General features: G+C 48.8%; 4 protein-coding genes across 4 annotated transcripts; 1 reads left to right on the forward strand and 3 right to left on the reverse strand.

The window, feature by feature from the left end:
- Positions 1 to 768: 768 nt before the first annotated feature.
- EV420DRAFT_1265673 (Aldo/keto reductase) lies at positions 769 to 2,549 on the reverse strand (the record flags this gene model as incomplete). The annotated part of the gene is made up of 12 exons (XM_060467286.1): positions 769 to 848; positions 900 to 956; positions 1,002 to 1,110; positions 1,218 to 1,316; positions 1,367 to 1,467; positions 1,519 to 1,533; positions 1,593 to 1,668; positions 1,834 to 1,938; positions 1,992 to 2,096; positions 2,143 to 2,232; positions 2,260 to 2,317; positions 2,368 to 2,549. 12 exons carry the CDS (start codon positions 2,547 to 2,549, stop codon positions 769 to 771), a joined length of 1,077 nt encoding a protein of 358 aa, XP_060334164.1.
- Positions 2,550 to 3,954: 1,405 nt separating this feature from the next.
- Positions 3,955 to 6,266, reverse strand: EV420DRAFT_1265530 (uncharacterized protein; the record flags this gene model as incomplete). The annotated part of the gene is made up of 10 exons (XM_060467281.1): positions 3,955 to 4,522; positions 4,579 to 4,591; positions 4,646 to 5,127; positions 5,175 to 5,267; positions 5,317 to 5,457; positions 5,511 to 5,521; positions 5,580 to 5,899; positions 5,949 to 5,993; positions 6,043 to 6,086; positions 6,136 to 6,266. The coding sequence occupies 10 exons, from the start codon at positions 6,264 to 6,266 to the stop codon at positions 3,955 to 3,957; spliced, it is 1,848 nt and encodes a 615-aa protein (XP_060334165.1).
- A 1,229-nt stretch (positions 6,267 to 7,495) lies between these two features.
- EV420DRAFT_1619092 (uncharacterized protein) lies at positions 7,496 to 9,157 on the forward strand (the record flags this gene model as incomplete). The annotated part of the gene is made up of 9 exons (XM_060475426.1): positions 7,496 to 7,664; positions 7,725 to 7,811; positions 7,867 to 7,949; positions 8,001 to 8,345; positions 8,400 to 8,521; positions 8,571 to 8,623; positions 8,644 to 8,705; positions 8,757 to 8,786; positions 8,843 to 9,157. The coding sequence occupies 9 exons, from the start codon at positions 7,496 to 7,498 to the stop codon at positions 9,155 to 9,157; spliced, it is 1,266 nt and encodes a 421-aa protein (XP_060334166.1).
- A 2,341-nt stretch (positions 9,158 to 11,498) lies between these two features.
- On the reverse strand, positions 11,499 to 13,418 carry EV420DRAFT_1639764 (uncharacterized protein; the record flags this gene model as incomplete). The annotated part of the gene is made up of 5 exons (XM_060477017.1): positions 11,499 to 11,585; positions 11,649 to 12,080; positions 12,135 to 12,220; positions 12,278 to 12,409; positions 12,467 to 13,418. The coding sequence occupies 5 exons, from the start codon at positions 13,416 to 13,418 to the stop codon at positions 11,499 to 11,501; spliced, it is 1,689 nt and encodes a 562-aa protein (XP_060334167.1).
- Between the last annotated feature and the right edge of the window lie 462 nt (positions 13,419 to 13,880).

The raw sequence follows: 13,880 nt of genomic DNA on the forward strand, positions 1-13,880 counted from the left end.
TAGTGTGGTGGTATTGCGACGGAACACAGACAACAGAAATCACTGAGGGGGCAGAGAAGTCTGTGACCTTAACGAGAGACGCTCGGAGGCCATTTGAGGGAGAGGGTCAAGCAAATGGCACCCCGCAAGTATCGATGATGGTGGACATCGATACTGCTGGGAAAGATGCGTAATGGTTCGTATGATCTAATCAACCATCTCAAATCGATGATCCTTGTAATCCCTCCCAACCCTTTCCAAACTGTAAGAATTCGCGAACTTATAATGAGGTGCCTCCCGCTTATTTCTATGTCCAGATTAGAAGCAACAAAAATAGTCGCAGTCAGACCAGGGAGGTCGACACTCGGATAGAGCAGGGGGGTGGTCGGGTTACAAATATTTCCAAGGTGCCTTTCACTATTACCCATCTGTCTCTTATATCAAGCTGATTCGGGGATCCCGAAGGACGCAAAAAACGGAGCCTTAATAATTTCTTTCGCGTTCCCCGATTTCACTTATTTCTGCATTCCAAGGTGTGGCGTACTAACTTCAAATAGTATAGTATATGTGGGTCCTTCAACTCACATGGTTCTCCGGGTGTTCTCAGTGCGGTATCACGATTTCGGGAGAACAGGCAACACACGGACCAATACTTGGTCGTGAATTCATTCATTCCTGCCAGTGATACAAATACAAGAAGACGAAACGATATTCAGATAGGTGAGACGAACTTTTTTTTTATGAAGCGCTTTAGCTATCATTGTGCAGACAGTATCGCATATCCAATATTCAGTGACGAAGCATCTGAGGAAGATACGGCTCTTCCAGATACTGCATCTCTTCTGCGGTCAGTACCACATCTATACCACCTACATATAATGATTCAGATAGAAATGAGAAATGACAAAAGAGCGGCGCACCAATAGCATCCAAAAGTTGCTCAGTCGCAGGAGCATTGATAACCAGAGCAGAAACACCTAACGGATATAAGAGAATGAATATCACATTTCCTTGACGCCTACATTTTCGACCGATGGACCATGCTATTGCGACCTGGGTCATGGAGATATTCTTTTGGAGGGCTATCTCTTCAACCCTTTTCACAATGTCAGTAGAACTTGGGATGGTTAACTTCACCGTCGTGTTACCTGGCAATGATCACATTGTGCCAATCTTTACGTCCTCCTGGAATCCTATGCTAGAATATGAGTTGGGAATCGGGGAAGAGGATGTGAGACTTGCCTGCCATCAAAGGGAAGTGCGAGTTGTTCTTCAAGTGTCATGACCAACGCCCCGCGAGCAAGTGAGGTCCACGGGATGGACCCGATGCCAAAATACTTTGATAAATCATCAAATAAAGAACCCAATATCTGATTAAAATACGAACTTTTAAAGTAGGCAGCATCTCATGCTCATCTTCGCGATAGAGAATATTATAATCATTCTGCATCGAGATAAACGGCGTGAGGTTATTAGCGACTGCATAGTCTAGACAGCTCGTCAGTGTCAATCCTGTCCTCTCACGGATGGAAAATTCACTTTGCATAACATGGACTAGAAAATCGATGGAATGATATGAATGATCTTACTTCAATGAAAAGTGTATAGCTCACATTGCCAGGCGCGACAGTTCGACATTCCAATATATCGGACCCAACCTGCTTGGACCACGTCATGCAGAGCCTTCATCTATAGAACAAATATGAAGCTAAGCCCTGACAGAAGAGACGACTAGAGGGCGACCAAAGAAGGTAGCTGATACTCGGAAAGCTGCTCTGGTCACGGTGGTGACGTCAGATCAGCAGTCATCCTTCGAGTCGGTCGTCACAAGGCTGCCGTGCTAAATGCTCTCACCGTCTCATGAATCGGGGTTATCGTATCATATTCCTGACAGTGCAGGACGTCGATGTAATCCAGTTGTAAACGCTCCAGGCTCTTCTTGATAGAGTCGAAGATATGCTGGGCGTTCGTCAATGAGCATACGGGCTAGCAGGCTAACGTCGTGTAAAAACCTTGCGACTGAGGCCGTACTGATTGACGTATCGGTGGGCATCGGCGTATTCAACTGCCTTGCCATCGAGGCGCTCTTTCACATCACGGCTCACAGGATGGAATACCTACAACGGGTATGAATCCAGGCTCGCTCGGGGAGCACAGACGGACCTTTGTCATTACGACAATCTCGCCTCGCGGTAAATTTTCTTGCTTGATGGCCCTTCCCAAGACGATCTCGGATTGTCCGTTGGAGTAGATCTGGCTATGGTCAGCTCACATATAGACGGAGGCGAAAGGAAGGCCTGCATTAGCTGTGTCGAAAGTGTTGATTCCAGCATCGTAGCTTGGAGGGGATCAGGCTTGGATCGAAGAAAGAGAGGAATAGGTATGTACGCTGCCTTGATTTGCTTAATGCTCTCTTCTTCATCCTGTACCCAGTTGTACCAATCCGGACTCCCGTACACGGCACAACCTAGAATAACCTTTGATACCTTCAGTCCCGAAGTACCAAGGGTGACTGTAGACATCCTGTAAGCTCTATGTTGCACAGTTGCTGACGACAGACCATAAGACATGTCTATGCTTGCAGGTGAAGACATCGTGTTGGTGATGGCAGGAACAGGACAATGTTGCGTCTCCCAAACCCGTGATGCTAGTCTTTTGAGGGGGGCTGGGCCCGGCCATCCTGATTAGGTCCTTATTGCCGATACCACCCAGCAAACGGTCATGACACAACCGGCAGCGTCGTAGGAGGGAAATGCAGTCCAATGGGGTGGCTGGTCGCCATTCCGAGTCCAGCACTGTATAAGCTACCGGTCCAAGCGACGTGGCTTTGGGTATGAAGAGACGCGCAAGGGTTGTAGCTGTCTTAAGACCACTGCACCGACAACCAGGTCTAAGAGAGCACCTAAGCGCAGTACGTAGAGCAAGGATGGGACAGCGCCTATCCACTGCCGCCTGCCTTTTTATCTCAAGCATTATGGGAATGAGGACCAGCGAATTATGAGCCGCGAGAGGATCCTAGGCATGCCCTCATATCACAGCCTCGTTCGTTGCCACTTGAAATATTCATGCTTTTCTCCGGTCTTGCGCCCTTTAAGCTTCAGGTTTTTGTCCATTCTCCACGACAACACCAACCTACGCTATCGACAAGTTGATGTCGTTTTCACATGAGATCAACACTAAGCAAGTGAAGGTATGGTTATCGGTTGGTATTGATCAGGAAAATGTTCTCTCACATGGCGCAGGTATCCTCCTCTGAGTGAGGCAGCCTAAGAAGAAGACATGCATGTTCTCACCCACCGTCTTGCATAGCGTTTCCTGGGCATGCTAACAATTGTTTCACTGCCCTGTAGAAGATCAGGCAGCTCTACTTCATTCGCAGACAAAACGATTCAGATACGCTGACTCCACGGTCTGGATTGCTAGATATCGCAAAGAAGAATCCGATCGTCCCCTCTTTAAGATTGTCATGGTTCTCTGGAAAATGTCACAGTTGTCTTGGAGGAAGACCCCCGGGCGAGAATTACACACCACCAGTGCATCCGCCTCATTCAATCTTCAAGGATCCAAATGCCACCCCTGACGATCCCTGAAGATTCGGAAATCGTATCGGATGGCGGTGCGAGTGACGGCGAAGCGCAGACTGAGCAAACTAGACCGGCAGCGACGGCCTGAGTTCCAAATATTTTGCTCTCTGGCCGGATTCGTCACAGGTGACAAATCGAGTGATGTGCTCCTTCCTCATAGCGACGACACCTTATAAAGGCCTAGGCGCACAAACACATCATATTTGTTCTCACCATTCTAGTGGCCTTGGTTCACTGCCTTCAGAACTTGGAATTTCTCGGCTTTCGACCCCGGGCTCGGTCAATGGCACTATTAACATGAAGCAAAAAACTGTCGAAAATACATCCATGGAATCAAAACCCAGTATATCAAAAGCAAGAAATTTAAAACAAATTCCATCCAAGATCCCACCTATTCCTCAACAGGCGTGCTGGCCCCTTCTCCATCGCTACTCAGCGCCATCCAGTCCTCTTCCGTTGGAACATACGACACCGACGGAATCTTTGCCCCCTTTTCTCTCAAAAACCTCACAACCTCAGTAGCGCTTCTCCATCCTTCTCCATCCTCCTCAAACCCATATAGACTCGCTAGATGTCTGCTTGCCTTCACTTTCTTCCCTGTCCTCCCACGCTCTAGCTGTTCAAAGAACACGGCGAGTGCTTTCACAGCCTCCACCCGCGCACGCAGGACATGTCGCATAATCCTTCGGGTAGGAGGGCGACGCTTCCTGCGCGATCTGACAGGTGGTTCGTTTGCTGTGAGAAGGTCAGATGGACCAGGCAGCACCGTTGGAATGTTGCTTGGTGTGGTGGGCGTAGTGGAAGGTTCCGGCGTGGAGCTGTTTGGTTTGTCTATCCAGGGGTTCTCTTTCGGAAGAACGGGTGTGGTATACTGGGATAGAGCAGCGAGGGAGAGATCCATGCCCTTTGGAGCCCAGACACCAATGAGCGTGCGCCATGCTGCGTATAGCCGTTTCGCGCTGGAAAGCTTAGTATTGGCATCCTTGATTATCAATAACAGACAGAGAATACATACTGTTCATAGTTATCTGCAGAATTCCTGTCAGCGTGGGAAATCGATTTAATAAAGCAGTATCACGTACCATCAATTAGCGTGTTATGATAGCGCGCGAAAAGATACACGATAACAGCAGCCGCCAATGCCCCTGCCGAAGAATACCAGAGGAAGGCCCACAAGAAGAAAAAAGCTGCGGGGTAAACCATCATCATGGAAAGTAGGCCAAACACAATCTTGTTCTGAGCTTGGGTCTCTTCCTCATCCTCGACCAGACGTGCACCAAGCCTACCCATGATGTACACAGGTAAATGAACTACAACAGGGAAAAGGAAGAATGGCAGGCGCGCAAGGCAAGCTAACGTATCCCGTAAGAGTATGAGGAGGGTGATGAGGCGACTGGGGAGAGGCGTAGGCACGCTGGGGTCTAATGACCGGGGCAGTGGCATGTGCGAGAGGACAGAATTAGTGAGATTGGCCGATTGTAGTAATGAATAGTATTCAAGCAGGTTTCGCTGCACTGACATAAAATTGGCAGTAACATCTGTAGTCGAAAACAAGTCGACAAGCCTATAAAAACGTCAGACTATACACGAAATAAGGATGATATCACGCACGTCTGAGATATGATCACAAACTCATCCATATTGATGGATTTTTCGTCCGTCCACATCAAATCACGCGCCATACGAGCAGTGTACAGCGTGTCCCTTTCGACATGTTAGTTGCAAGATGGCAGGTGGTGCATGGAGGGTCTACCAATCGGGTGCATTTATAGTAGATTCAATCAGCTCATTCTCGAGCGTCCTCGTCAAAGATTTCGCAGCCAAGCGAGGCTCCCCCTCTGTCGGGTCGTTGAATTGCTCGAGGTATGCGTCCATTGGTATTGGTCGCCCAAACCTGTAGCAGAAATCATGAAGTGAAAAGCTGAGAAAAAAAAGTAGAAAACTTACTCAACAATAACCTATGAAGATGGCTACATGTCAGCTCCGAACGGCTATGCGACCGACTAAGACACGCACGTTACTCCGATATTTGGACTTGTTCGTGTACACGATTGCTACAGGTATTATTTTCACCTCACTAGAGGATGCTTTTCCCAGGTTTGCCTTGAGCCATTTTGTGTATTCCAAAGCTGCCCAAGCTGCACCGTCCTTGACTTGCATGATCCGTGGCTCCGTGTAACTGGTTCCTTCAGGGAACAGCGCTACAGCACCACCCTTGGCTAGCGCTTCAAAGGTTCCTTTGAACAATACTTGACGGTCCTTGGACTTGCGGTCGACAGGGATGTTTCCGGTTGAGAGGAGGATGTATCGAACGACCGGGTTGGCGTAAAGGCTCGCTGCGGTCAAGCTCAATGGCCATGCATCAATAAGAGTAGAAAAACGCACCTTTGCTCCAATAATGCAATATCCGCTTGTACGGAAAACTTGTCGCTGTAGTCCCCCTTAACACGGAAATGCAGACGAGGGCAAAACAACGCACAGAGAATAATAGGGTCTAGTATCATATTATGGTGGGTCGCAGCACTGTTCATTGTCGGTAGAGATACCAATAAAGATAGGATAACCAACGAACACGATGATAGGGCCATCCTTGGGCACATTCTCCTCTCCGATGACCCGTATTTCGGTGAAAAACGAGGCTGCAGCGACGCCAACAACGTATCGTATAGCCTTATGAAGGATAAAATATTCACTTGAAGACATTGGCACGTCGAGAAGCAAACGGGGGTTGGGTATCGACGCGTGTCGCTGGCGGTAGAAGAGTATGGGTGAACGTGCTGGATTACCCCAAAGTTCAGATAGGGGGAATGCTATTTTAGCTATGAATCAGGGGAAAAATATCAAATGTCTGTATTTGCGCTGATACTTTTCATGAATGGATTGGTTGCGGACTAAAACGCGGCAGACTGCCCAAAACAGGTACTACCGACTCTGCAACGAACTACGATAACACAGCGACCCATACATACTTCTCTGCTGTCCTGTGAAGCGCGATACATTGCCAAGATAAATTCAGACACTTACTGTACGATGTTCAGCATTTCTGCCTTTGAATTTTTGTCCAGGTTCTTGTTGTTCCAAGCCGTAAGCGCGGAAGCTTCCTAGTTCTCAGGCTGGATCGCGCCCGAGACTCGATTGAAGAGTCAACCCGCTGTTTTAATCATCACCTGGGCTCCAGAGGGGGTATTAGACACGTACTCCTGGAAAGATGCACCTGGCCACTTTTGCAGGGTCTGGTTGGCTTGGCAAACTACTTCGCATCGCTATTGCAGCATTGATAAAAAGCGACTATCATCGTGTTTAGGCACTTCCTTATGGCTGTTTCCTATCATTTGTCGCACTTGGTGGTGGTCCAAACTTCTGTCGTTGCATCCTGGACTGCCGAAACTTCGAAAAGAAGACAACGCTTGCTTTAACATTTTTGGTCCTTAAAGTCCTCGGACATCAAACTCGCTGCATCGAAAATGTGTCAATTCACACGTTGCAGATGTAGACGGTTTGTATCAGCGACAGCACAAACCCCCTTTCTAACTATCCTCTCAGAGCGAAATATCTTTGTTATCTGAAAAGATAAATAGCAGCGCAGCGGTAGTGTATCAGCCATCTGCCGTGACGCGACCTTGTTTCATCTTATGCGGTCGGCCAGCGCTTTGATCTCTAGCACAAGGTCCTCGGTCTCAGAAAGTCCGTATCATTTCGAGAATCACGAAATAGATCTTTTGACTAAATGTCCGTTACTTTCTGCTTCCACACCTTACTCATTAATCCGAATATCCGTCTAGTGTCTTTATTAACGCGAGTCTTTGCCAAGTAAACGTAGCACAGCAGGTGCAATCGCCTCTTCGACTGCACATAATAACTAACAACACGGTCAGTCGTTGGCATCAACTCTATCATGCGTTCCACACTTATAATTTTGGAACTTAGGCATCATGTATGGCGGCAGGACTTCACCTTGTCCACTCAAGATCATAATCATCGGTGCAGGAGTCTCGGGCCTTTCCGCTGCCATTTGCTTGGCAAAGGTGGGACACACTATCACCGTCCTAGAGAGCCGATCTGACCTTCGAGAGATCGGTGCAGGCATTCAAATTGCTCCCAGTAAGCTCATCTCAATTTTGCACGAAGGGAATATATATATATAATAATCTCCCAATATAGACACATCTCGCCTACTCATTCGATGGGGTCTTAAATCTTCGTTAGATGAGGTTGCTGTCCATCCCGAGAACGTATCTGTGTACCGGTGTACGTGATATGAGCTTCGGTGTGACCATATTTACCTAGTAATAATGCACACCAGACGACAACGGAAGTGTCTTGGGCTTTGTGCCCTATGGATCTGGCATAGCCGAAGCATACGGCGCTCCGTATTATTGCCTACACGTATGTCTGCCTATTCCTCTATAGTATCCCAACCTAACCGTCTTCATACAGAGACGCGATTTGATCGACATATTGCACAACGCCGCTCGTCCCCTGATGAAAGCCAGACTCAGCAGCAAAGTAACTTCAATCGACCCGGCCACCGTTTCTGTTACTCTACACACGGGTGAAATCCTTGAAGCCGATCTTATCATTGGCGCCGATGGTATCAATAGCATCACCCGTAATATTGTGGCAGAAGCACCAGTTCGTTCTGTACCCAGCGGACAGGCCGCATTTCGCGCTACCATCGATACTGCTCAGATGCTTCCTGATCCGGACCTTCGCCCTTTAGCCGAAACGCCGCAAATGAATGTATGGTTAGGACCCCATAAGCATGTAGTAGGATATGGTATAGTGTGTTCTGTCTATAGCTTTACAAGAGAAAATCCACTGACAAGCGAGTTTTAGGGGAGAGACACATATAATTTTGCTATACTACACGAAGATGATACCGAGGAGTCCATGGCCTTGTGGACTCGGCATGGAGATATCGAACAAATGAAGAAGGAGACTGCTGATTGGGAGCCTCGGTAAACTTCCCTGTATAGTTGGTTGATTAATCTAACGAATTTCTTTAAGGGTTAGCAAATTATTGAACCTTGTCACGTCTTCAATCGTGGGCTCGCTCAAGGGTCTCGAAACCCCCCTCCAGTCCTTGGGTGCATAAGAGCAGGACGCATCGCTTTAATCGGGGATGCTTGCCACCCAATGTTGGTAAGTGTACCAGTATATGTTTCCAGTCGAGCTATAGAACCTTCCCCGCAGCCTTACCGAGCGCAAGCCGCCTCGATGGCCGTCTGTTTTTCCCCATTATCTCTGCAATCGAAAACACCTAATTACTTGTCTCTCAGATCGAAGATGCCGCCGTACTCGGTAACCTTTTTGTTCGCATCACAGACAAAGATCAAATTCCGACACTCTTGGACGCATATGAGAACCTCAGACGCCCTCGTGCTACCGAAACCGCAGATGGTTGCTGGACTGATAAAACAACGTTCCAGATGGAAGACGGTCCGGAACAGCGTGCGCGAGATAATGCCTTCAAGGCGATGATAGGCAAGACTGCTGGGAGCGGCCAGGACAATGATCTTCAATATGGGTACGATGCTGATGCAGTTGTGAACGATTGGTGGAAAGAACACAACTACGATTTCATGTTTGCGTAATTCCATCAAGCGAAGCACTGAAATAAATATTTCGAATAAGTGCTTTGACAACAAATTTTATGTGCCGGTTGAATCGAGCAGGTAGATCTGATACAGGCAGACGAAGAAATAGAAAAGTACTAGCCAAGGTGTAGTACCCGGTCTGGCGATACTAGAAGCTCCCGCCACTCTTTTAAAGTCTAACGTCGCGCGCGTGGTGAGAATGGTACTCATGAGATTATCGTATATGTACTCAATACCCGTGAACCGAATCCCATCCACGATTTAGAATATATTCCTAGGTGAGCTACTAAGTAACGATGGGAATAATCGACACCGGCCCGACTACCGAATTTCACCTTGACCTGCCACTACCATCTCTTGTACCTGTTCACGTCTCAACGCTGGATCCATGGCCTATGAATGCGCGATTTGCCTGTCTGAATACCAAGATCCTGTAAGCCTACCCTGTGGTGCGTTGGCTCAAGGACGGTGACAGCTCTACCTCGCTCTCATCGTACTCATCAGGGCACGTCTATTGCTCTCGATGCGTATCGGATCACATTTCGAAATCAACGATGGATGGATTCACGGCGCTGTGTCCGACATGCAGGAACTCGTTTCATATAGGTCAGTTGCTCTAACTGTTCGTCGCGTCTCACGGTCATGGGCGGTGTTTTAGTTACTCCATCGGTATGATTCTTGTTACCCTTTATCGTGTAAGGACCAGCTGAAATTTTAATTGCAGCTGCAAGGTCTGGCCTCGTCTTTCCACCGATATATCATGCCGAGCGTTCGCCGCGTTTACATCGACGTCGAGGATAATATAGGCAAATTGAAGGAAAATGCCCGAGCTCTGGAGGCGCAGGTTCGTCAGCTGAAGAAGGAAAAGAAACGCGTCGTGAAAGAACAAAACAAACGTCTGGAGGAGAAAAGCGAGGAGCTCGAGCGCTACAAGTCGAAATATCAGAAACTCAAGGACACGAAGACAAAGGCTTCTTTGACGAAGAGGTACGCGCTTACTTATGATGGTCATCCAAATCGGTATTGAAGATGTACAGATCCTCTGGTTCCTGCTCAACGAAGGTTGCTAAACGGTCTCGACCAAAAAAGAGCATCAAGTTTTCCTCGCCTAAACCGCTTTGTTGATCTTCCCTCTGCCCAACCAAGTCTTGTTACTTCCCTGCTTTTGATCCTGCAAGTTCTGTACTACCTTACTCTCGCTGCTGTTCCGTATTGCTCATCCGATACTCTGGCTTAAACTTCCATTAGGCGTTACTTTTTTTCTCCAGGTAAGACAGACTACAGCTATTCTAGGGGCGTATCTAATCATCCATTCGTATCAGTGCTACGGCGCTTTCGTACATAAAGACTGTTATTTTCCCGGGAATCGCCAATCAATCTTATGCTACACGAGCACTTGAATCGAAACATGGGTCGATGTTACAATGATTGTATTATTGAAAGAATGGAAGCATCGCTAGGTACAGTTTCGCGTGTCTCTTGCAAAAAATATTTTGGGATCCGGCATGAATTGGTCGCCGTCTATTCCTTTTCGCTTCTCTTTTCTCATACAGTTCCTTCGGATGGTACAAGGTGGCGATAACCATTACGAGCGTGTCCATGTTGATATGCCATTACTGCTTGGCGTATGTTCTGTTCTGCCCAATTGCCGGACGAAGAGATTACTACTTGCAGCGTCCACCCAAGTCAGTGGTATTTCTAGGGAAGTTTCCGGTCTGTATTCCGGATCGATGCCAGTAGTGAGGGCAACGTACGAAATGTGGAAGACAAGAGCACTGAGCACGCCGCACCCCGGGTTTCGTGTGCACCAGTCCGTGTCTTAGAACCGGCCCATGACACTTACTACCTTATTTCCGTTCGCGGCTCATATGAAGTGAGCGAAGGTCGAAGAATGATGATCATTGTCATCTATATCTAGCCGAACTGCGCAGCTAAAATTCATAAATACCGCAGCATCTCGAAACATTTTTACTCCTGGTACGCAGCACCTGTGAACTGTGCACACGACAAATACCAGCCAATTTGATTGACACCTCGGTTCTACTCGGTCTGCTCTCGATTCAAGAAAAAAATGACTACCAAGATAGGTTCAACTATCGACGACATACAACTTGAATGTACAGAACTACTGAGAGGGAGGGGACTCTGCCCAGTAGCTGCGTGAATAGTTAGAGAAAGAACGATGAACTCAGACCTCAACCAGCTGAAATGAACAAGGGCGCCGGACAAGGGGTAAATCTTCGCTGGACGAGCCCAAAGACGAGTAATAGGCCCGTCTGCTGAGAGTGTGTTGAATGGAAATATACGACCGTTCTAGGGTCAGTCAATAGGTTATTGTTCAAGGGGCCGGAGGAAAGTGATGAGGTGGTGGGGGAGGAACGGCAGAAAGCAGTTCATGCTCTCCGTGGATGTTGATGAAAGAATACTGTCAAGAGATGTCAGACGGACTTGAACATAACGACTCGGAGAAGTGGAAGACAATACTCACGTCAATTACATCGCGGGAATTGCTTGGACGGGGCGCAGCAAAGAAGGGCCTCAAACCCATGCGTTCGAGCTTCTCGAACCAGGTCCCGAAGTCGCTGATGCTTATTTCGCTCTTGTCGTCATCAGAAGAGACGGCGACGGAGAGAAGGAGCTGGCCGAAGGGAAGGACGGGTGCGCGCTTGGGAGGGGGAGAGGCTTGGCGCGGCGGCGGGTAAGGAGCACGGCTAGCCAGTTGAGGGAAGTCGTATTCATTCAAGAAAGCGTCGAGGACGGCGAAATCGGATTCGGAATTGATATCAAACTTCAGTATGTCGATGAATTTGTGGCCGTTGGTTTCGAGAAGTTCATTGAGAGGATTGGTCGGGACTTTGACGACGGGGACGTCTGATTCTTCGGCGGTGATGGTCTCTCCCTCTTCAGTAACGGCATCAGTCTGAAACATTGGTCACTACATGCGACATAGATTGGGGGTCAGAAAGGCTCTTACGTTCTCTGCCTTGTCAACATAACCGAATACTGTGCATGCGGTGGATCGGTCTTTTACCGTTGTTTCGAAGGACGAGCCGTCAGAGCCTGAGAAAGAGCAGATTAAATGGATATTTGATAAATGAAATGAGGAAAATGACATACCGATCGAGTACACGACGCATTGTTCCTTCGGAGCGATGTGTTCGAAGCCACAGACCCATTTGCCATTGTCCTCCGGCTCACCGAGGAGTTGGAGATGATGGGGGCAACGGAAAGCAGGAGCAAAAGATTTCCCTTGAAATTAGAACCAAGTCAGATTGAGTGCAATTATATTTGCAAAATTGAACTCACAAAGCGGAGCTGCTTCATCGACAGAATCTTTACGATGCTCCACGTAGTCTTGATAGTGCTTTTCGCTGATCTCAATCGCGATATCAACGGGAGGACGAGGTCGCGGCCGATGCGTCTTGATACCTGCTTCGCCTTCAGGACACGGCTTTCCGTGCTTGTCGTGCTTGTCATGTTTGGAAGGCCGCGGTGGATGATGAGGTGGTGGTCCATGGGGAGGGTGCTCTCCGTCATCTTCGCCTTCTTGCGAGGCGGGACGATAACCATGTTGGTGTCCAGGGTGAGGTGGCGGTCCCCAGAACATTGGCGGAGGTGGCCTGGAATCCCCGTGACCGTGAAATTCATGATGAGGCGGAGGTGGTGGACCCCAGTACGAATGCGGCGGATGAGGAGGCATACCGTAAGATTGTTCACCACCTGGCGGAGGTGGGGGTGGGGCCCACCAGTGATGCGGTGGTGGTGGTGGCGGGGTATCGTAAGATTGCGCGTCACCAGTAGGAGGGGGAGGAGGAGGACCCCAGAACGGAGGCGGGTGGGGCGGGTGCTTGCCTTCTGGGCCGCCGTGCTCCCCGTGATGCATCTGGCCGAACGGGGGCGGGGGCGGTGGTCCCCATGGGCCGGGAGGAAGCGGCCCGTAGCCCCACGGATGATGGCCATGGTGATCTGGATGCGGCGGATGTCCTTCGTAGCCGTGAGAAGGCGGTGGTGGCGCATGCGGTACGACCTGGAAGCCATGCTCCTGAACTGCTCCTTGACAGTAGAAGTCATTCATGTGAGCGCGAGCAGCGTAGTCATACGGAGGCGGGCGACCGCCCCATGTATAGGCATGAGAACCAGAGAAAGGGGAATCGGGAGAGAAATTGACATAGAGAAGAATGATAACGAACGACAGGGTGATAAATAAAATCGTATAACGCGGGTGACGCGCTGAGATAGACTCGAGTTTGGAGCTCATCTCGAAAAAAGATGCTTTCGTCGCACAGTGAGGTGGGCAAAGTTGACGGCAGCGATACGGGGATGGACAAGGACTTCATCAAGGACCAGAGCTTGTTATAAAAAAGATTCCTATCCGCAGCAGTCTACAGCTTCGCGCGCCGTAAAGATCCCGTTACCCAGTATAGCAATTCCAGCCCCTGTGGCCTCCGACCCTCCGCACGCTGCGAAGTCGGACCCTTCAAATGAAAATACGTTGACGTGTCAGTAAAATGGCGGTTACAAAGGATAAAATGTGTACCCATCTAAGATACATACTTCGATAAACATGCCGTTCGTTTCTCAGCTCAAAGGCTGCGAATGCTGTTGCTCTGAGAAGCCCCGGTAGGAAGTCACCAGCTACGTAAACGCTTCAGCTGTAAATTATTTTTTCCTCAGGGAGCCACGAGCCAACAGAAAGCCTTCCCGGCGCGTAGTTGCGCAG

This window comes from Desarmillaria tabescens, assembly GCF_030435595.1.
Source record: "Desarmillaria tabescens strain CCBAS 213 chromosome Unknown EV420scaffold_9, whole genome shotgun sequence".
Lineage (NCBI taxonomy): Eukaryota > Fungi > Basidiomycota > Agaricomycetes > Agaricales > Physalacriaceae > Desarmillaria > Desarmillaria tabescens.